The sequence below is a fragment of the Gavia stellata genome, chromosome 10 (genome assembly GCF_030936135.1).
Source record: "Gavia stellata isolate bGavSte3 chromosome 10, bGavSte3.hap2, whole genome shotgun sequence".
NCBI classification, from domain to species: Eukaryota; Metazoa; Chordata; class Aves; order Gaviiformes; family Gaviidae; genus Gavia; species Gavia stellata.
This window is the reverse complement of record NC_082603.1, coordinates 5973540-5996153: the sequence shown is the minus strand read 5'-3', so window position 1 is coordinate 5996153 and position 22614 is coordinate 5973540. Positions and strand designations below refer to the sequence as shown.

The window sequence follows — 22614 nt, the reverse complement described above, 5'->3', positions numbered from 1 at the left end:
GCTTTTTGCAGTTACTGCGTAGAGACAGGACGCATGAAGGCGGGAGGTGGAGAACAATTCTCACCTGGGACTTAAGCTGGGCTTTGGTACGTGACTTAACACGCCACGGCCGAGAAGTAGGGCCTCCGGGCGACTATGTCCTCTCTTAGTCAGGACCCGGCCATGAGGCTCGCCCACCGTGGGGGCAGGATTCATCTACCACAGCAGCAAGAGCAGCCCTCCATGTCGCGGGTGCTGTTTCCCTCCCACCCTTCCCAGCCCGGAGCACGCACTGCCCTCCAGCCCCTTCAGGGATGCACCGAGAAACAGAGCTTGCCCGGAAAGGGCAGGAAAGATGGATGGGGTAGCAAATATTTTTTTGTGCAGGAGGAAACGAACGGAAGGCTTCGCTTGGCAGCGAGGGGCTTGCGTGGGGCGGCCCGGGTGTCTGAGACCGCGGGCGGCTCCGCAGGGACCGCTCGCTCTGTCCCGCCGCTGCCCCGGGACGCTGCGAACGAGCTGCCAACAGCGGCGAGAGACACTGGCGGAGGGCCGGGCGCTGGGGCCGGCCGCAGGCAGGGCGGTACGAGGGGGCAGGCTCAGCCTGCCCGCCCCCCTGCCTGCCCCACAGCTGGCGGGCGGGACGCGGGGCCGAGCCCCGGGGCGGCGGGGCCTGCGGAGCACCCGGCCCCCCCCCCCCCAGCCCAGCCCCATCCCCCGCCGAGCGGCCGCGCCGCGGGTCGCCGCCCGCCACCCGGCAGGTTGTAAAGTCATTAACTCCCTCAGCCATGCCGGCCCGCGCTCCGGCGGCGGCTGCTCCTGCTACCGCCGCTGGTGGGCCGCCTCGCCGCCTCCTCCGCGGCGGCTGCAGCAGCAGCAGCAGCGCGGCATGGCCGCCGCTCCCCGCCGCCTCCGCCTCCTCCTCCTCCTCCTCCTCCTCAGCGCCGCCGCCGCCCCCCTCGGCGCTAAGGTAAGCGGCGGCGGGTGGGCCCGCGGCGGCGGTGCCTCCCCTCTCGCTCTCCCTCCTTCCTTCCCTCCCCTCAGGGAGCCGCGGCGGGGCCGGGGCCAGGAGGGGCGCTCCGAGCTGGCGGGGCCGGTCCCGGCCGCCCCGGGCCTGCGCGGGGCAGGGGCAGGGAGAGGGCGGCCCGGCCCGCGCTGGGGAGCGGGCGGTCGCCTGAGGGGAGCGGCGGCCCCTCGCCCTTCCCCGCAGGTTTCTGGTTCCTGCAGGGGATAGGCTGGACTTGGGGGTCCCCCCGCTGCCCTGCCTCAGTCTGGAGGTGCTCGAGAAGGGGGTTTTGTCCTGTCTCCCCCAAATCTACCCCGAGGACCAGACGCTTTGCCCCGCTCCCCAGCGGCCTGGCACTAACAAAAGGCCGACGGGGGGTGAGGACGCCTGAGGAGGCTTCCCAGCATCACCAGAAGGACCGTGGGGGAGCAGGGCCTTGCCCCGGTTGGGGGTTCGCCCGAGGCTGCCCCCCACATTCATCCCTAGCAGCGGGTCGGCTCCAATTTAGGGCTGAAAACAAACCGATTTTCCTCTTCCCTCTCCCTCTCGCCACCCCAGGCATGGGTTTAGGCAGCTGCTTTCTCGGCTAACTGTGGGGTGCACGTCTGGGCATCGAAGCCCCACGCTCCCCTCATCTCCGCTCTCCTCCACAAAGGACCTCTGCAGCCTGGGCCTCCTCGTGGCACTTGTTTCACAGCAGCACCGAAACCCCTCTGCCAGTCCCCTTCTCCTTCCCGAGGGCTGGCCTGGGAGAATCGCCCCCGTTACTGTGGCAGGGAAGGCAGAAATCCCATCTTCGCGGGGTGCCGGCTGTGCCCCTGCCTTTGCGGGTCACTGCGTGCATTGTGGCTCGGCGCTCCCGTTTCCGCAAGGGGAACCTGGCCGGATTTCTTTGCTGCTAAAGGGATTCTGTTCTGCTAAAGGAAGAGGGGTTTGGGTTGTGTTTCCCACCCCCCAGACTCCGTGGCTGGGGCGAAGCAATCTCACATGAGCTATCTTAAAACACAGAGAAGACCAGACACCGCAGCTTTACTGCGGATAACGCAGGTTTGAGGAGCAGCAGCGTCTCCTGTTCTGGGGTTGTCTTAATTTTAAAGCTCAAGTGTCTCATTTCCACTTTGTTTTTACCTTCACACACATCCACTGCCTGTTCTGTTTACCCCTTAACTCTAGGGCTAAGTCAGAGAGAACCTTCAGGCAGAGCAAGCCGGGTCAAGCTAAACGGATGTGAAGTCCTTCATTTAGGACTGACCTGAATGGACTCCTCCGTCAACATGTGTACACAAGCCTTGGCTGCTTGTGGTTCTCCCTGCCCCCAGCAGCTGTGTTTGTACAGCACCTAAGACGAGGGCATCTGGGGCTGGGAGGAGGAGGGCTGTTCAGCCCTCCCCAGGACAAACGCACACCAGTGCTATTGCCCGCTCTGCCCCGAGGACTCCCTTACTCCAGGAGATCCCCGCAGAGCACTGTGATCGAGGATTGCCTGGTGCAAGTTGGCCTGGCAGACATGGTTGGTAGTATTGATAGTGTCTATGGTGCAAGACAGCGCGCAAAATGGTCATTAGGGGATTAACCTGCAGTTCCTCTTGCTGTGCCGTTTTCTATATACAACATGATTATAGAAAGAGTGTCATAGAAAGCCTCAATCCATAGATAGGGTAAAAAAATTCCTTCTTACGTGGGGCTAACTGCATTCAATGCCTCTGAAAAACCTGACGATAGAGATGCCTCTCGTGCACACCGCCTGTTACTCCCTTCTTCCCCTTCACAGACTTCCATCCTCTCTACCGGCTTGCCCCAGAATAAGTGCGTTATCCCACTTGAAGGGAACGACCTAACTGACTTGGATCAAGTATTTTGTAATGAAGTGCAGCACTTGCCTGTGAACTTTCTGTCATGGCAGGATTTTGAACATGAGAATTTTGATAGTTCTCCACTGGCTTCTGTTCACCAGTTTTCTAATTTGCTTCTCATCTGTGCCTCATTACATGTCCAGATTTCTATTACTTATCTGCTGCAACATCACATCTTTAGCAAGCTACCATTTTTCCCCAGATTAGTGTTCTTCCTGATCCCGTAAAAATTACTCTGCATTGCTCATTTTACCTCAGGATACCTTCTCAAAAACTCCTTCTCAAATACCTTGTTTCAACTTTTCTAAGGAAAATTTGGTTTTGTGTCTGCTTCCAACATTGAATCTCTCATACAAACTATCTAGTCTACCCAAATAGGATAAAACAATGACAGGATGAGAAACAGCTTTACACGAACACCAATTCTTTTGTAAAACATCAGGCCATAATTGCAAACGCTATTGTTTTTTTCAGTGCTGTGGTAGAGTTTGTTACCACAGCTTTAGTCAGAGAATGACTGACTAGGGGAGGCTAAACCAGGGGCGTTGAACATGCTCATTCATTTCCAGATAATAATCTGACATCCATTCCAGGCATTAAGACATCTGAAGCTACTTAGTATTTCAGTAAGTAGTGTGGTTTGCTGTAGAGAGAAGCCCTTAAGTAAAGGGATTGTGGAAATTTTTGGTAGAGGACGTGCAGTTAATGGCCTCAGAAGAGGTCTGTGAAGAATTTATTTCATTTTCAGCTGCTGTTTCTGGTAGTCTTACAAGCTCAGACAGGGTTGAGCAGAACAGTTTACGACAGCTACTGTGCCCTTCAGCGGTGGGCCAGCCCTTAAGGCATGCCAGGCTGCAACCGAGAGCCTTCCGCCCCAAAGCTCCTCTATTAAGGGAACTAGACAGGCATGTTTGTGCTCTCTCTTTCCAGACAGCTTTTTTCCAGGACCCAGGCTCTAATGAATCTCACGATTAGGCACAACAATAAGCAACACAGGAGACTGGGCCACCGACACGGTAATTGCAGTTATTCCCAGGTTTCTGGGAAACCCAGTGTAGCTCAGAGCTGATCCAGAGCATGACAGACAGTCAGCAGAGAATTTATTTTATCCCTTTCAGCTCTTCAGAGAGACCGCCTGGAAATCCGATAGGATGTCAGACCAGGCCCACCCTTCTTTGCAGGGCTGAAGCATTTTGTTTGTGGCAGCCTTTGTTTGGCAGGGGGCAGAGGGGAAGCAGCTGCTGGGTCTTGGGTTAGGCAGAAAAAGCTTTCAGTGATGCTGGCTTAGAGACTGATGTTTCTGTCATTGATATTGGCAAATCTGGAGGCAGATATTTAATCCTGGAAAAGTTCCCTGCAGGTTAGGGTTCAAAGCTCTGGTCCCCCCAACAAGGGGACAGGAGGACAGCCCTCACCTACTCAGTTGCATGGCCTCCAGCGTAGGTGCAGAGGCACAGAAATAACTTGGTTAGCCTCAGAGAGGAAGAACTGCAGCTGTATAATCACTATGTGCCAAGCCACAAACGCCTCAGGGGAAATTCTTGCGGAGAGCACCTGGCTGAACTGGAATATGGTCTATCTTTTCTATAGATGTAAATTCTAGGCCTTATATTCCACACCACCTAAGGAATCGTACCTGACCCTCTTACCTCCTTTAGGCAGAGGCCTCACCCAAGCCCAGGCAGAGCCAGCCTTATAAAGACTGGACCTATGTGCATCTCCTGCTCCGGTGTTTCTAGCCTGCTCTGTTTCTGTGATTCTGCAGCAGAGTGCAAATTAGAGCAGCTCAAGCATCTCCTATAACCGGGGGAGTGCAAAAGAGTTGTTGTAAAGCTCCTTTGATTTCTCTTTCTGCAAGGAGGAGGCGGGGGGGGATTCACTCGGCCAGAAGGTAACTCTCGGGATTTGCTGAGGGGCTTGCGAAACTAAAGCTAGGAGCTAATCTAATCTGGAGTCTGTCCCACAGTCCTTAATTTATTATCTGGAAATTTGGAAAATGCAAGTATCTCTAATTAAAAACAAGAACTGTTTGTGTGTCATAGTTAATGCAGATTTATTTCTGACAATGTAATAAATTCAGCACAGATTGGAACCAGCTGCCCCAGCTCTAAGTACCTGAAGTTCCCCCTCCACATCACCAGGCCTAGGACTCGGATGCAGTTATGCCATAAGTCACTGGCCGAGGGGACAGCTCAGCATTGTCCTTGCTTACACAACAAAATAAACGCTTCTAGGCAAGGACTGGCGAGGGAGCTTGGTCATGGAAAACCTGAGAGCCAAATCAATCTACTTAAAAAGTGATTGATTCCTCCAGAGCAGAGAGGAAGCAGGAACAGGGCTTACGGACATAGGGGAAAACATTTTATTTAAAAAAAAAAAAAAAAAAGTCTCTTTGACTAGCATCCTTCAATAAATCTTCATTTGGGCTCCTGTCATTCCTGAAAGTCGCAGTGCAGAGAGAAACGTATCCTATTCTAACTGTAAGAAAGAGGTGCACAAAGGCAGAGATGCGGATCTTCCCCAAACCTCAGCTCTGCCACCACATGCCAAGTCTCCGTGCATCCAGGCAAAACACCCAAGAGCAGTAACCCTGAAAAGGAGCCTGCAACTTTCCACCACTCCAAATGCACAAAATCTTTTTCATATCCAGGGGTAGGTCAGTAGAACAGGCTATTTCACTTCCCTTCACCCATTTCCCTTCTGCCCCATCTCACCTATTTGGATTGTAAGATCTCTGGAGCAGGACTATCTTGCCTGTTACAGCTACACAGATTTTTATTGCCACCCGGGGAAAAGCTATGGAAATATTGCAGCTTTTGGTCCACATGCCTTCCTTCCAGGCAGTCTATGCGCCTCATGTAACCACTCGATGAAGTGGTAAGACACCAGCTTTGATTATTACCCCAGCTATGGGAGAATCTGTATTGCGCCGGGCTCTCTGTACAGACACCAGATAAATCATTGGCATTCTCCTTCCCGACAGTTGTGAAGAGCTCTTCCTCCACAGGCCTTGAAATGCTTATCGGAGAGAGGCATAGAAGGGGTCAGGGAAAGATTTTAGCTGAAAATACCTTACAATAAGAGACCTTTGGTTTCTTTCCTTTGTAAATGTGGAAGCTACATAGTCAGCATTTCCATTTACAGTCTGATAATATACAGTCAGACAAAAATTCTCATAGGAAATGAGTTGAGATGATCATTTGGAAGAAGAGAAAAAGGTATTTTGTAAAACATGTCTGTTTCTTTTAAATTTCATTTTTTTCTTGAGCAATTCAGCTGCTGGCCACAGCATTTGGTCCCTGTCAGGCAAGTCAGCTCCAGCCAGAATATCCAAGTACAGCAAAGAGTTTTGTTGCATTGTTTTTGAAATCAGCTATTGTAATCATTAAAGAGTAAAGCATTGGGTAACATGGTGCTTTTTTGCAACAGAGTAGGTTACTTTCAACATGCTCTGGCTGTCACCAAGAAGAGGCACTATGCGCATTTCAGCCACGCTAAGTTACAACTTAAAAACATTTGCATAAAACCAGCTGCATCTCCTCTGCCCAGAGGATGTTCTGTTGGCAGACTCTATAGAAACGACAAGTTCTCAGGCAGGAATTACACTACAAGATGAACACTTTGGCTTTATTACACTCTGAAAGAGCATAAAGCCAAGAGACAGTCAACCAAAATAGTGAACAGAGCACACAGTGCTGAGCAAACCCTGCTGAGTTTTCTTTCACATCCATCAGTTATGCTTTGCAGACCAGTTCATTGCAACAGGACTATCAGCCACTGCCACAAACCAGCACCTTTTGCCAATAGTATCACTGATACAGCTTCCTGAGCCCTTACTTTAACATAGCAGACTTCACATACACACACAAATTATTCATTTTCTTCTACTCATACTGAAACCCTGTCAGCATTTTCAGCTGGATGAATCCCTTCCAGTCACTGTCCTGTGTTAAACTCATTGCTGCGTTTAACACTACTCACAGCTGTATTTCAGTAAACAGCAAATTAGTTCCTGCACAGGCTAGTTTGCCAAATCCCTGGGAGCTTTTAGGCCATCAGTTGCTAAACAGGAAAATACTGCAAGGGAAAAAAAAAAAAACCCAACAAAACAGCTAAAACACAGAATCCCTTACCTGCTGGGAATTGTGGAGGCACAGCCAACAGCAGCCTGCTGTAATGACCACATTGGGGCCAAAAGACCGCAGGTTTGCCAAATTTAAAGGCTCAGCCCCAGCAAGGCATGCTGGGAGAGGGAACAATCCTCTGAGCGTAGTGGGGTGCATGGGGAGAGGGGACAACAGCAATCGCAGGAGGCTCTGGTTCTGAAGCACTCTTGAAAATGACTTTTGTGAGGGTTGGAGGGTGAGGAGCTTGGATCTGAGCTGATCTAGTCACAAAGAGAAGTTTAGTCATTGAAATGCAGCTCCAGGGAGTGACAGATGCGTACCCCCAGCTTTCCTGCAGGCAGGCCTCTGCACAGCCAAGCACTGCAGCTCTTCCTCTTCTCTCCTGACCGTGCGTCAGACCCAGGCAGGCAGCGTGAGCTGTGATCTGCTCTTCTACCTGACCTGGGCTGGGAGCGATGCTGCGGGGTCAGGCTGCAGCTGGCATTACTGTCACACACGTCCAGCCTGACAGCCCTTCCCTACGTCATGTCATGAGATCTTGGAGGCATCCTCCTTCCCATGCGTAACTCAGTCTTGGAGGGAAATTTGAATTTTGAGATGTGTGAGCCTGGCATGACCCCATAGGTGCCTGATCCTGCCACGGTTGTCCCAGTGCTGCCCATTTAGAAGGCATCCAGGTGACGTGCTCCCTGGGGGAGCTGCCTTTAGAAGGCCCTTCTCTGCCCGGGGTGGTGAGGAACCAGGTTCTCCAGCTAACCATGCTCTGTTTCTGTCAGGACAGTAGTGAGGCAGCAGATGGAGCTGGCCCCTGGGATGAAGAAGTCACCAAGTGGTGGGGAGAGTGGAGTTCCTGGTCCACCTGCTCCCGGTCCTGCGGGGGAGGCGTGATGTCACGGGAGAGGCACTGCTTGCAACAGAGGTGAGTCGTGTCCCAGCCTGCACCCTTGGCTAGGCCTCGAGCACCAAAGGGGAAACGGGGTGCCCCCCAACCTGCATTTTTGGGACAAACCTCCTGGGTTTGCACAGTCATCCCTTCCCTCTTCTGCAGCCTCTCAGAAAGGAAGGCGGCTGTTGCCTGTGGGGTAGGCGGTGAGCAGGCAGTGGTGGGGAGGGCTGACAGGGAGAAGCATGCCGCAGTGGGGCAGGCAACAGGCCCCCTGAGCATGTCACCCACTCAGCCTGGCTCGTCTGATGGGGAGCAAGGGGTTGGTCCCCTCTTGGGGTCTGTGGGAGACTTGAAGATGAGGGGGTTGTGGGCTGAAGAAAGCTAGCTTTATTCCTCTTCCCCTTTCCTTCCCAAAACCTCACTTACCGTGGCTGCTCTGACCAACCTAACCCTGATTTGTAGCCAGTTCCTGTGCTAAGGATGTGGGTACGTATTCCCAGACACCTTGTGGGGACTTGATTTACTCCTGGCAGCAGCCAGCTCAGCCATGTCTCAGCAATTTCCCCTCTTTATTCCCTGCAGAGCTTGCAAGTTTTTTTTCCCTCTGTCATTTATCTGGCTGTCACCTGACAGCATTTCCATTTGTCCCCTACACCCACATTTGTCCCCTTCAGCTGCTGCAGTCCTGGTATCAGTTGGACTGGGTTTGTGGGAGTGGGGAGAGCTAGGGAACTTCAGCTGCCTGAACTCCTGCTGTCCCCTCTGGGTCACCTTGCCACCAGGCCCTCCTCCAGCACCTCACTAACCTGCTACTCCAGGCTCCTGAGATGTTAATGAGAGCGGCATCCTGCAGCACAGAAAGCCCACAGGGGCTTCCCGCCCCACACTCTGGCCCCTTTCCCTTCTGCATGAATGCACTCCTGAGCGGAGGAAGCTCAAGCTAGGGCCCCCAACCTGCTCTCCTTCTTGCAGCAGAAAACTTCTTTTATGTGGGCTGGTTGGCAGCATGGTGAGGGTCCAGATGTGCTGCAGTACCTTCCGTCGTGGCTTCCCCACTAACCGGGCTTGCCAATGTCTTTGCCGCTGCTCCTGCTCCCCAGCACATCGTGGCCACCATGGGAGAGCAGGGGGAAACAGAGGGCAGGAGGGACCCTGGGGGTGTCCCACACCCCGCATAGTCGAAGCGGCCCTTCTGCCCTTTGCCTGCTGCTGCCAGAAGAGATATTTTTCTCTCCATTTGGCATCTGCTCTATCCTTGACTCTGCAGCTGGGGAGGGGAGGGCTTTGCTGTGGCGTTTTACTCCAGGGATCAAGTCCGAATTTAAAAAAAAAAAAGCCCAACATAAAACCCAGCCAAAAGGCTTCTGCAGCTTTAAGGAGAATGGCTTAAGTGTAAGCCAGGTATGACCATGAAACAATTTCTGCCTGAGTCTGCAGGACAGGCAGCCTCTGCTTCAGCTGAAAGGGATGGCAGTTTTCAAGCCTTTTGGTGCAAATTTAGGCTTTGCCTGCCTACAGCATGTAAAGCATTGCTCTGGAGGGACAGCTGCAGTACCTCTAGCCAGTCCAGCTTGAATATGCCTCCAGGGTTCTTCATTACACGGTGCATCCTAAGTTCCCAACACTGTTAACACATTGTCTGCTGCTGATCTTTACACAGACCACATCGCCTTAATCTGTGGCCTTGGCCATTCTCCAAACGTTTTCACAGCTTTCAAGAATTTTTTCGCCTTTGCATCAGTCAAGGACTCCAGTATCCCCTGAATAACTCCTGCTGGCCAGAGCTAAAGCATCAGGTGTTGAGAAATTCCCATAGTTTTAGTCCATCATCTGCACCAAGCATTTCCTGCTAATCTTTTAAGGTGGCCAGTCCCCGTGAGAGGTGCCATGTCTCTGCACAGCGAGTCCTGAAATCAACTCCCTTCATCACTGCAAATCCCAGGCGCTTCCATGGGAGTGATGGATCATCAGGGTCTATTGTCCTTTTGTCATATCAACCCTTTTGGAGCTCAGAGGTGAAGGGACACAGGGGTGGTGATACTGCAATTGCTCCCCATCCGCTCAGCCTACCCCCAAAACAAGAGTAGCCTAAAATCACAGTCCACCTAAAAGCACTGAAAATGTGTTTCAGAGGAGCTGTTGGCTAGTCTAGATCCAGAAAGCTTTGGTTTGACAAAATGCCTGCCTTGCTTCTCCCCCTTAAGTCAGGCCTGACTTCTCTGTCATCCTCAACACCTTAGTACTTCACAGACCTCCAGCTCATTTTCTTTCTGCTTTGCAGGCTCCAGGTGCCCCAGGGAGCAAACAGCACCATGTGTGTTGGTCAAGCCAAGCACTACCAACTGTGCCAGCAGCAGGTGAGAACCACCTCCAGTACTCACTGGGGGACGTGGGCCTCAAGGGGGGCACATTTGGAACTACAAGAGCACCAGCACTCAGGGTGCCACTAGTCCATCAGAGGAGTGCAGACAAGGAGTACAATCCGCTCCTGGAGTGGTTGACGGTGTGCCTTTGAAGACGTGGGAGATGGGCTCTACTCTCTGGGACTGAGAGGTGGGGGAAGAGGATATAAAAACATACTTGTTGTGGGGTGGGGGGAGGGACAAAGTTCTTCCGGTATGCTTTTCCCTTCGCTGGAAGTAATTTCTGCAGAACTGTTAAATACAGTTGTCTGAGGGGCCTTTGGCGATGGCCTTTCTGCCTGTATTACGTACGGCACCTCAGAGTCCATCACTGATTTCTTCCAGGGTGGACAGGGCATTTTCATCCTCCAAGGGTGCAGCAGGGACAAGCAGCTGTCACAACCATGGCTGTGACATAGGGAGCTTTTGATCACATTTATTCCCTCCATAGCCCTGCCCAGCCAACACAGCAAGCTTCAAACAGCAGCAGTGCTCCAGTTTCAATGCCAAAGCCTTTGGGAAGCGCTACTACCACTGGATGCCCCTCTATCCAGGTGGGTTTTCACAGCTTCACACAAAGGATCAGAGTGAGAAAACACCCACAGGATCTTCTCAGACAGAGGAGAAGGGGAAGGTCCCAGGGGACAAGGGATGGATGCTCCTGGCTGGTCTGGAAGTGCTTCCCTGTGCTCCCTGCTTTGGAGAAATCATTCCCCATCTCTTCACAGAACCGCTCCACCCAGCCAGGCCTCCTCTCTCACCACATTGCTCCTCTTTTGGATCCTACATCAGCAAGCACTGGTGGGCAGACAGGACACAGGCTTCTCTGAGTTGTCTTGGCTAACCAGCAGTCATCTTGGCAGAGTGGGTGTTCACGATCTTTGTGCCTTCTACCATTTTGGCTGCCTCTGTCATCCAGCATGCTTCCCACTGGGGTGGTGGTGGGTTGTTCTGAACAGGATGCCCATCCGTTTCCTGTGCAGGCGAGACAAGTTGCTTCACGTGGGTTGCCAAATGGCCCTTGAGGCCCAGATTGAGCTCACCTAAGATGTTGCCCTCTTTCCGTTAGCTGCCAAGGGGACATAGAACATCTGCACCTCTAGCTTCAGTTGCTCAGCTAGATGGAGTGTAGCTGGCCATGGCCCCACACAGTTGGTACCCTTCTTTTACAGGTTATGTTTGCTCTTGTGTGGCCTGGGATCTGCTGGTACAGATTCCCATGTCTAGCACAGGGGATGGCACTGTAAAGGGGAGAGGGTATGGCAAGGAAGAGGGTTTGCCAGCAAGAACCATTTCTGCTAGGCATGGTCCCCAGCTGCAGCCTCATACTATGACCACTTTACTACTACAAAATCTTTAGCCTTGGGGTCTCATCTCAAGCAGCAAGAACACCCAAGGTGATATCAGACCATCAGTATAGATAAGAGGAAAGTCCCCTTCCTCACTGCCGATCTCTGAGCACCTTGATCTGCCTCTGTCCCTTCAGATGACTACACCAGTATCTCCAACAAGCCATGTGACCTCCAATGCACCACCCGGAGCGGAGAAAGGCAGCTGATGGCCCGAGCACAGGATGGTACCTCCTGCAAGGACAGGACCTATCAAGGGGTCTGCATCAATGGGAAGTGTGAGGTGAGGCTCTGTGAGGAAGTAGTACAGAAATTGGGAGTGTAAATGCATGGCTGGACCTCCTAGTCATCACAAGGCCAGGGGTCCCAGCAGGGAATTGAAACTGAGGCCTGACGTGGAATAACTACATTCACTCTTGAATGCCTGTGGGCTAGAGGAGAGCAGAGAGGTTGACACAAAGGGAATTATATACATCCACATGTTCCCGCTGAGTGACAGCACTTTCTTCCCAGCACAGAGAAGACTAGAATTGCAGGTTTGTTTATGTAGTCATCCCATTTAAAAAAAAAAATAAATCTTCCATTTAATTTTTCACCTCATAAGGCAAGGATGAAGGGTGGTTGTATATAGTGTTACAGAGAGGTGCCTTACAACCTCAGAAAGGCCTGCCTTTGATGCAGCATCTCCTGGAGGGTGATGATGTATGTCATTATTTCCGTGAGAAGGATTGGCCTAAATAAAGAGACAGAAGGAACCAAAACAGTTTACCCAAGTCTTACTCCATTTACCTACACGCACAAGCCCCTGCCTCAGGTTCTAGGGCACAGTGTAGATGGTCACAAGTTACACAGGTGAATTTCTGCTGCCGTTGGATTCATTCATTACTCCACTCCAAGCTAATCTACATCCCCTCACCCCAGAACCTCACCAAAGGAGCATTGAAAAGACCCTGACCTGTGGAGATAAGCTGGCCCCAGGAAACCCTCTCTTGTTTTATTCTTTGCAGCCAGTTGGGTGCGATGGGAGCCTGTACTCACCCCGGACGATGGACAGATGCAGGGTGTGTGGAGGGGACGGCAGCACTTGCCACCGTGTCTCGGGCAGCTTCCGAAAGGCAATCTCACAGATAGGTACTCCCTGCTACCACAGTCCGGAGACTTCACCTGCTACTTCTTACCACCAGCTGGCATGAAGGGTGACTGGCTTGAATGCAAGTAGGAGTTTCCCAGCTGCTTGGTGGAAAGAGCTGAAGAGTGCCACCCCTGCTTAAATGCCTGTATTTTGTCCTTTTCACTTAATCATCAGCGGAAATTGGTTTGATGTGCTGTATATTAGGCTGGTAAGGTTTCCCTTCACCTCTTTACAATAGGAAGCAGCTGGGGATCTATTTGTTCCTATTGATTTTGGCATCTTGCCCACCTCAGATAACATGAAGAGATCAATGAATCTTCTCTTACTTGTGCGACGTGTTCATTTGAAACCTGAGCTCCTATGATGAGGGTCACAGTATTTGTTTCAGCCTGCACTTAGTCTCCTGCTTTCCCCAGTCCTATGGCTGGCATAGCTGAGGGACAGTCCGTCTGAAACTGGGCTGAGGTTCATCTCTTGCAACCTCATGGCTCATTCCTCCAGCCACAGAAGGAATAGACTGTGGTATGCTCATTAGTAATTAATTAACTGTGGTTTGAGGATGCTTTGGAACTTACTTCACATTGCTGTTGTTTCACTAGTCTGCCTCGCTCTCTACAGACACCAGACTAGAAAAGCTCTCTGGCCCCTTTCCAGAGCAGGGGTAATTGTGCTAACCCCTCTAGCAGTACAGTTTTGGCCTCCCATTCCAGGCCTTGTACAAATCTTACAGAATGGACAAGACCTGTATTTCTAGCAGGAAAGACAAGCTGCCAAACCACGTAACTTTAAGAGCCTTCTTATTTCCTCTCCCTTTAAAGGTCAATTTTTATGCTACTCCTGGGACAAATTCTGTTGAGTCAGGAGCTGAGGGGACCTATGTATGGTCTTTTCCATCCTCTGTTCAGCATCAGCCCTGATCACTAGTAAGCTTTTTCTGTGCTCTTGCCAGAAGGAGCGTGAGAGTACATTCATTCACACACCTAAAGCCAGATTGTTATACTTGTGCAGTTCCTTCCTGACTCCAAACCCAGCAGTGCTCAGACTGAACCTTAAGAGACCTGTAATGGTGATCTGTAATGAGAATTCAGGGGGGACCCGGGATTAGAGCTCACAGACTGGCACAGCATGCATTTATGTCCTTAGCATCCTGCCCCTGAAGGGCAGTGCTGCCCTCCTACCTACACGTTTATCCCACGAGCTGCTTTTCCTACCTAGACCTTTTTATTCTGTCCTCAGGGTTTCCTCACCCTCTGTTCTGTTCCTCAGGTTACGTATTCATCACCAACATCCCTGCCGGTGCCACGGACATCCTCATCATTGAACGCAGGAAAACGGAAAACATCCTAGGTAGGCAGAGGAACTGGATGGACATGGAGGTCCCAGTTCAGCTGCCTGGGAGGTGGGAGGAGGGCTCTGTGCACTCCCATTTGTGCTGTGAGAGAGCCATCTGTGAGCATTTTTTCCAGGGTAACACAGGGGCACTTCATCTCTCCATAAACCAAGGCTGCCACATCTCCAGCAGCCAGCGGCAGGAGGGACGTTTGGAAACCCAGCTCACTATGGGCAGTCCCTGTTGTGAAGACATTTGTGTCCCTTTTCTCTCTCGTTGAAGCACTCGCAGATGAATCCGGGCATTTCTTCTTCAACGGCAACTCCGCCATTGACAACCCCCAGAACTTCAGGGTAGCTGGCACGATCTTCAAGTACCGGCGGCCCTCGAGCCTGAACTCAGATGGGCTGGAGTATATCATAGCTCACGGGCCCACTAACCAGTCTCTGAATGCCATGGTACGTGAGGAGCTAGTTTTAGACTTTCCTGTCTTGCCTGTTCCAAAATTGTGAGCCTCCCTCAGACAAAGGGAATATTAACCTGGTTCCCAAGCCAAACCTGAGTGTGTAGGTGGCTGAGGAAGCCAGATACTGTCTTGGGTGGGGTTTCTTCTTGGATTTATGAGGATGTTGTCTTCTCTGAACATCCATCACAAAATGGATGTGGCTAGACGAGGTCTCTGAGAAGTACATGTCCTTAAAATAAAAACGGTTTTGTTCTCTTTCCCTGTTTCCTCCAGTACTATAATTTCAATGGGAAAATGCCACACATAACTTATGACTACACTGTACCACGGACACCACCTCTCCAAACTGCAGCCCCTGCTGTAGACAGACCTCTCTATCATCACCTACCAGAGACCAGCCAGAACCATCCCATTCCAGCCAACTCCAGAGCTGCCCAGAACTTCAATGCCACATGGCTCTCCCTGTTGCCAGATGACACCAGTGAACAGCTTCCTCTAAGAGAAGGACATGAAGATTTAGGCTTCGGTCATCCACACTTCTTCCAGACCAACTCCACCAGTCGGACTCAGGACTGGGGCTGGGAACAAGGTGAAGAGAAGCAAAAGTACGACTTCCAGATAAGACAGGTCTACCATGCAAACACAGCAGGAGAGGAAGAGGAGGAGGAAGCAGCAGCAATTGGAGGAGAAACAGAGTTGGGTTGGTTGCTTTGTTTTTCCTTCTCCTGTTTTATTCATTGAAAGTGGACATCCCACAATTGATCTTCTTGAAATCTAAGGTGGCTTTACCGTCAGGGTGTGCAGGAGGGAAGGATGATTAATAGCAGGGTGGAGACTGTCAGGGAGCAGCAAGGGCGAGTAGCTCCATAAAGGAAGGGGGATAGATCAAGCAGTGCCCTGTCAGGCAGGGCAGTCCCATGGCATCCAAGCTTGGCAAGCAGGGCAGTGACAGCAGCAGGTCCTAGCAACTGTCCAGTGATCATGAGGTGAAAGCAAGGTGACAAGTCAAATCTGAGGTGAGTCTGGGAAAGCCAAACAACAATTCAGGGACAAAGTACACCTGCAGCATTGCTCAGGCCAGGTTTAAAGGCCCAGGCCTGAGCTTAAATGGAGCTCCTGAGCAATGGGCAGAGTGTGTGTGAGGTTGGTCGGGGCAGTCAAGGCCTGTTGGTGCACCCTGGTGGCAATTTATGATTTTGAGGCCAAATACTCAATGGTTTTTGGCTTGTTAGGTACCACATGCTGAAGTATAAGCCATCCAAGATAATTAAAGCATCCCTGTATTTTTCCTCCAGCTCTCAGGTTCAATCAGATTTCCATCAGCACAGCTGTACCCTACAGCATGAGGAGATCCGAGCTCTCGGAGAACAGCCGCATAGCATCCTCCAGGCTTCGTCTCTTCAGGCGACTGTGTCACCGAGACCCGCACAACACTGCCTTCTGCAGGGAGCTGCAGCACCTGGCAGCCAGGCTGGCCCCGAGGAACTCCACAGCAGGACTATGGACTGAGACGGCTGCCCGGTGGCCACAGGGCCTCCACAAAGCACCGGCCCGTAAGAACTCACTGGAGGACTTGAAGGTGGAGGCATTTGCTGGGAGTCAGGGGGAAGCAGCCAACTACAGCGTGATGACATCTATGGAGAGCCCTTTGCTAGGTGCCAGCCCAACCATGGACATCAGCCAGGCAGAGCCGCTGCAAGCCCCTGGCGCTGAAAGGTGGCACTTGATTTCCTGGGCAAAACAGGAACATTGTTAGGTGGGGAGGGAGGGTCTGGCCAATCCTCTGGTAGTCTCACTGCTGTCCTTGATGTCTCCATTCTCCAATGTCTATCCATGCAGCTGCTATAGATGCTTGACCAATGGTGTGTCCTCCAAAGACTGATTGGCGTAAATGGCCTGACACAGAGGTCCCGGAATGTATTTCGCCCCCACCTCTAAGGGATCCATTTAAATGGGTTCTGAAGGATCTGAGAGGCCAACACTAATGCGATTGTAAAGAAGGCCAGGAGTCTGTAACACATACACACATTTACCAGCACATCATGCCCCTTCTGTCCCATTCTTCTGGGCACACATGCCTCCGTAACTTCAGTAAACATTCGGCAGGAAAACGAGGGCCAACTTTTAAAACATTTCTGCCAAGCCACACGTGAACTCTCCCATCGCATTATATGATAAGAGGGACCTTGCCTGAGCCCCCCTTTCCAACCTAATGTCATACCTCTCGAGGTGATAGCATGAACTGAGGCTGAGGGCACCCGCATGTTCGAAAGACCGTAGTATAGCCAAGTCTCACTATGAACAATGCCTCCTCTCAGAGGATGTTGATCCATGGCATTGCTACTTGAATTCAGGAGGTGGATCAAGGGTTTATGCTCTCTGTTCATCAGTGGTCCATCTTGCCCAAGGTAGGGGAGATGGAAAGCAGAACTACTGGGTTTATTCCCATCTTCAAAGACAGTGAGGAGGAAATTCACTGTATTTTATGTTTGCAGCAATTTTTCATTTTTAGCTCACACCGCCTCCTTTTTCCACAGCAATGAGTTTGATGTGAGCCCCGTGGGCCATGATGACATCAGCTTGGCTGACATGTATCGGTGGAAAGTCTCAGCTTATGCCCCCTGCAGCTCCACATGCACTTCAGGTAGGTTTGGCTTCAGGGGACTGATCGTGCGAGGTCCTTTTTGGCTGTTGGTGGAGAGAATACTGTTACTTTTTAAAATGGTTGGTAAGAGTTTCAGATGCAGTGAGCGCTCCAGTAATTTAATCTTGGTGGGAAGAGGCTTTTGGATCTGATGGAGCCTGACCAAGAGAGGGTCTTGATTGCCCAGCAGGTATCAGCACCTCCTATGCAATGTGCGTCCGGTATGATGGAGTGGAAGTGGATGAAACGTACTGTGATGCCTTAACCCGACCAGAACCTACTCACGAATTTTGCACAGGGCGAGATTGCCAGCCTAGGTGAGTGGAAATGACATCAGCTGTCCAGAGGGACAGCATATCTTTATAAGGATCATTTTCTGCTCGAAGCGTACAGCCATTTCTGGCTGGAAGATATGCTTAAACACCTAAGCCCTTGTATCCCCTTGTAAGCAAAAAGAGGGAAGGAATTTGCTGCCTAAATTGCCTGCTAAGGGCAAAGTTGGCTTTCAGGACCAGCATCACCTTAACACAGACATAGACGTGATGAGCAGATTCATAGCAGCAGCTACTGGGTTGGGGAGTCCCAGGCGTGCAGGTACTCCCCAGCCACCCCATGTCCCTTGTCCCTCTTACCTGGGTTTTCCTTTGTGCTTTCTCTCCTGGGGACTGCTTGTGCAGGTGGGAGACCAGCCGGTGGAGTGAATGCTCCAGGACCTGTGGTGAGGGCTATCAGTACCGCACTGTGCGCTGCTGGAAGATGCTGGCTCCAGGCTTTGACAGCTCCGTTTATGATGACCTCTGTGAGTCAGCTGGGCTGGCCAGGCCCATGGAGAGGAAAGCCTGCAAGAACAAGGCCTGTGGGCCCCAGTGGGAGCTCTCCGAGTGGTCCGAGGTAGGCAGCAGGGGAGCTTTGCTCCCAGAGGTAAGCAGCTGGGGCTGGGCTGGGGCCTGGAGGAAGGTGACTGACAGGTGCTGGGTGCTGAGGAAGCCCCTGGCCAACTGCATTCTGGGGAAGCAAGGACTGCCTTTACCCTCCTGTTTTGGCACTGCCCAGCGAAAAAGGCAATTGCAAAACATTTTTTCTAAGGTCACCTCTCAAGCAGGACGTTGACCAAAAGAAAGCCCTGTCAGCAAGAGGCTTTGCCTCCCTTTTCCCAAGGAGTTAACTAAGAGAGAATGGGAAACAGCATGGAGACATAAAGGAGCTAAAACCCAGTCAAAATCCCTTTGATTGACTTCCCGCAGCCTGCTTGGGACTAGGACAGTGGAGCTGCCCAGTGACTTCGAACAGCAGTCCAGGCCTCAGCATCTTGGAGCATTGGAGCTCTAGGACCCAAAGTAATTAAGCAGCAGAGATCGAGATGAACTCACCTTTTTCTGTCCCTGCTGGGGTCCTTACCCTCTCCCCTAGTGCAGCAGGAGGAAAACGGGAGAAGGCATAACTGTCTTCCTCGCCTTTGCTTGTCCCCCTTGTTTTCTGCTTCTGAGCCCCAGGGATGACTCTGTATGGCTATTGCAGTGCTCGGCTCGGTGTGGCACGCAGGGGACGATGAAGCGAGAGGTGCGCTGCTCGGTGGAAGCACCCCTCTGTGACGAGTCCCGGAAGCCCAGCAGTGAGAAGGTGTGCACAGGCCCGCCCTGCGACCGCCGCTGGACTGCTTCAGATTGGGGCCCGGTGAGTCTGGAGGATCTGCTTTTCCTTGAACCCGATGCTGGGGGTGCAGGGCTGGTGGGAGGGAGCAGGTGGGCAGTCATGCTACTGCTCTCTGGCTTTCTTCTGGCAGAGGCTAAGCTAAAGAAACTAGAATAATCTGTATTTTTGCCTCTCCATGCAGTAAATTTTCATTAGCTGTGAGGTGAGCTCCATTCAATAATCTGGGAACCTCACAGCACCTGGAGAATGGAAGCCCCTGACCAGATGTACCTCTAAAGACCCTTGGGGTCCAGTGCCACAGTCCCAGTGGCAGGGCTGGGCTCCGGACTCAGGTCTCCCGGCATCACCCACCCTGACCCCTCCACCTTCCTGCTTTCTGATGTGTCTAAATGCCCTTTATTCCTCCAAGTGCTCAGGTTCATGTGGTGAGGGACGCATGAGCCGCTTCATCGCATGTCGCAACCTGGAGGGCAAAGTGATCTCCGACTCGCAGTGTGACCCAGCCACCAAGCCCCTGGCTGTCCATCCCTGTGGAGACAAGAACTGCCCCGCACACTGGGTGGAGCAGGAGTGGGACCAGGTAAAGCCAAGCCCAGCCCTGTGTCCTCAGCCCTCTTTCCCACCCCATATCCCACAGAAGATGGTGGGAGCCTGGCTCCCTTGGCAGAGCAAGGTTGCAACCTCCAACTGCGGAGCTGTACCCTCATCCTAGCTCCGTCCAGAGAAAGGGAAGGAGAAATAAATCCCCAGCTTGTCCCCCACCATACCCTAAAGACCACCCCAAAGTTTGTGGCATTTGCTGCCTTCCCAGGGACTTCCACGGGAGGGCAGCAATGTCCTAGGGAAACTGTCCTCTCCCACCTCTGGCTCCCACCTGGCAGTTGCAGCCACTTCAGCAGAGCTTTTTGTCCAGAACTTGCACTCAGCCCCCCAAGATTTTGGTCCCACCACTAAAAAGAAAGCTCCAACAAAACCAGCTTCATCTCTGATAAATAATAGCCAGAGGTAAACCTGAACAACACCCCAGATCCCTGCCCTGGAAGTCACATCCAGGCCACAACTGTGTACTTGCCTCAGGACTCATAGTCCAGTGAACATGGTCCAGGTGCCCCGCTCTACCAAGCAATCGGTCTCTGCCAGTCTACTTACCCCCTGCCTCTGTTGCTCAAAGCCTAGAGGCTTTAGGCTTCCCAGTACAAGCTGATCCAAATCCCAGAGCACCCAGAAGGAACACATTGAGTCAGTTGTGGGGTTTGCGCTTCATCTTTAAATTCTTGGCCAAAATAGGGATTCACAAAGCACTAAGGAAGAAGGCTTCTAGGGAACCAGAGAAGCAGCCAAGCCCTCTCCCCTCCAACCATAGCTAAACCTCTGTTCTACTTTTGCTACCCTTTATAGCTGTTGACTACATTCAGCTGAGTCCCTCCAGCACTGGTAACGAGCACTAACTGGTTAAACCTAGGGACCTATGGCAGTCCCGTAACCTTGTCCTGCCCTGCCCTATGGTGTGGGTCACAAACAGTGCTGCAGTGCACTTTTTCATCTGTGTCCGGGCTATTTAACTCACCTGAACTCTGAAAGACCAGCTGAGCTCCCCACCTTTGCATGTGCCAGCTTCTTTGCCTTTGCTGTGTTCTCTTGGCTGATCAGCTCTGAGTTCACCGGATGACTAAGGGCAGATACAAGTCAGCTGTGCTGGCCCTGCCGTGGTGAAGAAGGGCACAAAGCAATGAAATCTCAAATTGGCAACTGCCTTCATGGGCATCAGGGAGCAGAGCTGAGCCAGAATCAGATCCTGCCTCCTGCTGCTTCTCTTGGTGGTGTCCTGAGTGAGTGCAAGCTCCCAGCTAAGCTTGCGTAGCTTCGGGTATGGCAGTACTTCTCCCTGCAAAGCACCTGCAGTGCACCAGCGTGGGCCCCTTGGGCCCACGCAGAGCTTGTCAGTACTCCAAGATGTAGGTTGCTACACGAATAGGCTACGTGGTTTTTGAGAACATAGATACACATAAAATAAGACAGAAACAGCCTCTTGTAGTCTTACCTTGGCTGCTCCAGGTCCCTTGCGGTAGCTGCTCTCAAGGCCAGCCAAGGTGAATCCAGCATCCCCAGTGCTGGCTGAACACTAATTACCAGCTCCGGTCCTCACTCCGTAAGAAATTCAGCTCCTTTGCAGACACCCATTGCTCCTGTGACCTGGGCAGCACTACTTCTGTTAGACTGGTGTTAGCACATGCATCAAGCACCTTGCTTCTGAGCAGGATGCCATCTTACGTGAAGCTCTACAGCTGACAAGCATCATTTGTCACCTGGCTGTTATGTTCTCTTTCCCAGTGTGATGCCAGCTGTGGGCGAGGGATGAAGACCCGCGTCGTCTTGTGTGCAGGCCTGGAGAACGGTGTGTACAAGGAGTACCCTGAGAAGCGCTGTGAGGCCTCTCAGAAACCTGAGGAGCAAGCTGCCTGTTTCAAGAGGCCGTGTTCGACGTGGTTCACTACCTCCTGGTCTCAGGTAGGGCTCAGGATGGTGGGGAAGAGGGAGAGGGGACGTAATAACCCTGGTTGGTGGAGCATGACCTGCACTGAGGATTTCTAGCAGCCTGTTCTGCCAAGGGCTCCATTAGGTCTGGATGGGACCATGAGCTCTGCTCTTCTGCAGACCAGGCAGCAGGTGGAGGGAGTGGCACACAGGGACTGGGGGAAACCTTAGAGCATGTGGGTTATTGCCTCAAGCAAGAGCATGCACTGCACTGCAGGCAATACAGCCGTGTCTTCTCCTCTGCCAGGAGTCAATGATGTTCTGTCTTTCCCTGCTTTCCCAGATTTTAACTGGTCAGCGTTTAGGGAACAGGAGGACAGGGGAAGCTGGGCCTGGCTCACAGCAGCCATTTTCTCCATCTTTTGTCATAGCATAAACGCTCAAAGCAAAACCAATTCCGAGTTGCATTAAAGAGATGAAAGCAAACTCCTCCCTTGCTCTGTCCTAACCCCGACTCAGGGAGGGTCTCCTCCAGCAACAAAAGGGAGCATAAGTTTGAGATCAGTGTGGGATTTGACCCAAGCCTCCTCAAGAACAGTCTCCAAAGCAGGGAGCGGGAGGCCTCACTGGGAGAAAGAACTTGGGAACTACAGAAAAATAAAAAAATGCCTCTCACAATCCCTTTCCTCTCTTTCGATCCCGACAGTGCAGCAAGACATGTGGTGCTGGTGTGCGACTGCGTGAGGTGAAGTGTTACCAGGGGGAAGCGCTGGCTCAGGGCTGTGACCCCACTGCCAAACCAGAAGCCAGGCAGACGTGCCAACTCCAGCCGTGCCCCACAGAGGCACCGGGTAAGTCTGGCAGGGCAGGGAGGGAGAGGAGCCCTTGGGAGCCCTTTCCTCTGTCCAGCTCTCCACTGGGGAAGCCCATCTCTGTTTTAACCCCTTCTGTGGATGCTTCTGCTCCCCAGAAGAAGACTGTGAAGACAAAGCAACGGCCAACTGCGTGCTGGTGCTGAGGGTGAAGCTGTGCTCTCACTGGTACTACAGGAAGGCTTGCTGCCGGTCGTGTCGGCTCAAGTCACCCTGACTGCTGCCAGGCCGTAATTCCCTTCCAAGTTCAGGGGCAAGAACCCCCTTGAGCCAGATGTTACCACTTGAAGCCACCCCACTTGGCTTGGCTGTGGAGCCAGTCCCTGTAGACCAGCCTGCTCAGCAAGGAAGGATTCCTAGGACTTAGTCATCACCGTTCCCTCTCCACCAAGAGGATTTTACACATGACAAACCATCAGTTCCTAGAAAGCTACTGAGAA

The 22614-nt window shown here is 52.2% G+C and overlaps 1 protein-coding gene across 1 annotated transcript; it reads left to right on the top strand.

Annotated features, from left to right (window-relative positions):
• The first annotated feature begins 868 nt into the window (after window positions 1-868).
• Window positions 869-22391, top strand: LOC104255465 (ADAMTS-like protein 2). Its single transcript, XM_059822076.1, has 18 exons — window positions 869-967; window positions 7742-7884; window positions 10133-10208; window positions 10705-10807; window positions 11740-11885; window positions 12610-12733; window positions 14001-14081; window positions 14347-14522; window positions 14804-15230; window positions 15826-16246; window positions 17068-17174; window positions 17365-17491; window positions 17852-18065; window positions 18693-18848; window positions 19237-19407; window positions 21159-21335; window positions 22009-22153; window positions 22273-22391. Exons 1-18 carry the CDS (start codon window positions 869-871, stop codon window positions 22389-22391), a joined length of 3012 nt encoding a protein of 1003 aa, XP_059678059.1.
• The last annotated feature ends 223 nt before the right edge of the window (window positions 22392-22614 follow it).

Excerpts from the sequence above, each read along its gene's own strand:
- LOC104255465 (XM_059822076.1), top strand. The coding sequence starts at position 869 with ATGGCCGCCGCTCCCCGCCGCCTCCGCCTCCTCCTCCTCCTCCTCCTC. Across the intron at positions 18,849-19,236 it reads CTGCTTCAGATTGGGGCCCG|TGCTCAGGTTCATGTGGTGA; the intron begins GTGAGTCTGGAG and ends TATTCCTCCAAG. Across the intron at positions 21,336-22,008 it reads TCACTACCTCCTGGTCTCAG|TGCAGCAAGACATGTGGTGC; the intron begins GTAGGGCTCAGG and ends CGATCCCGACAG.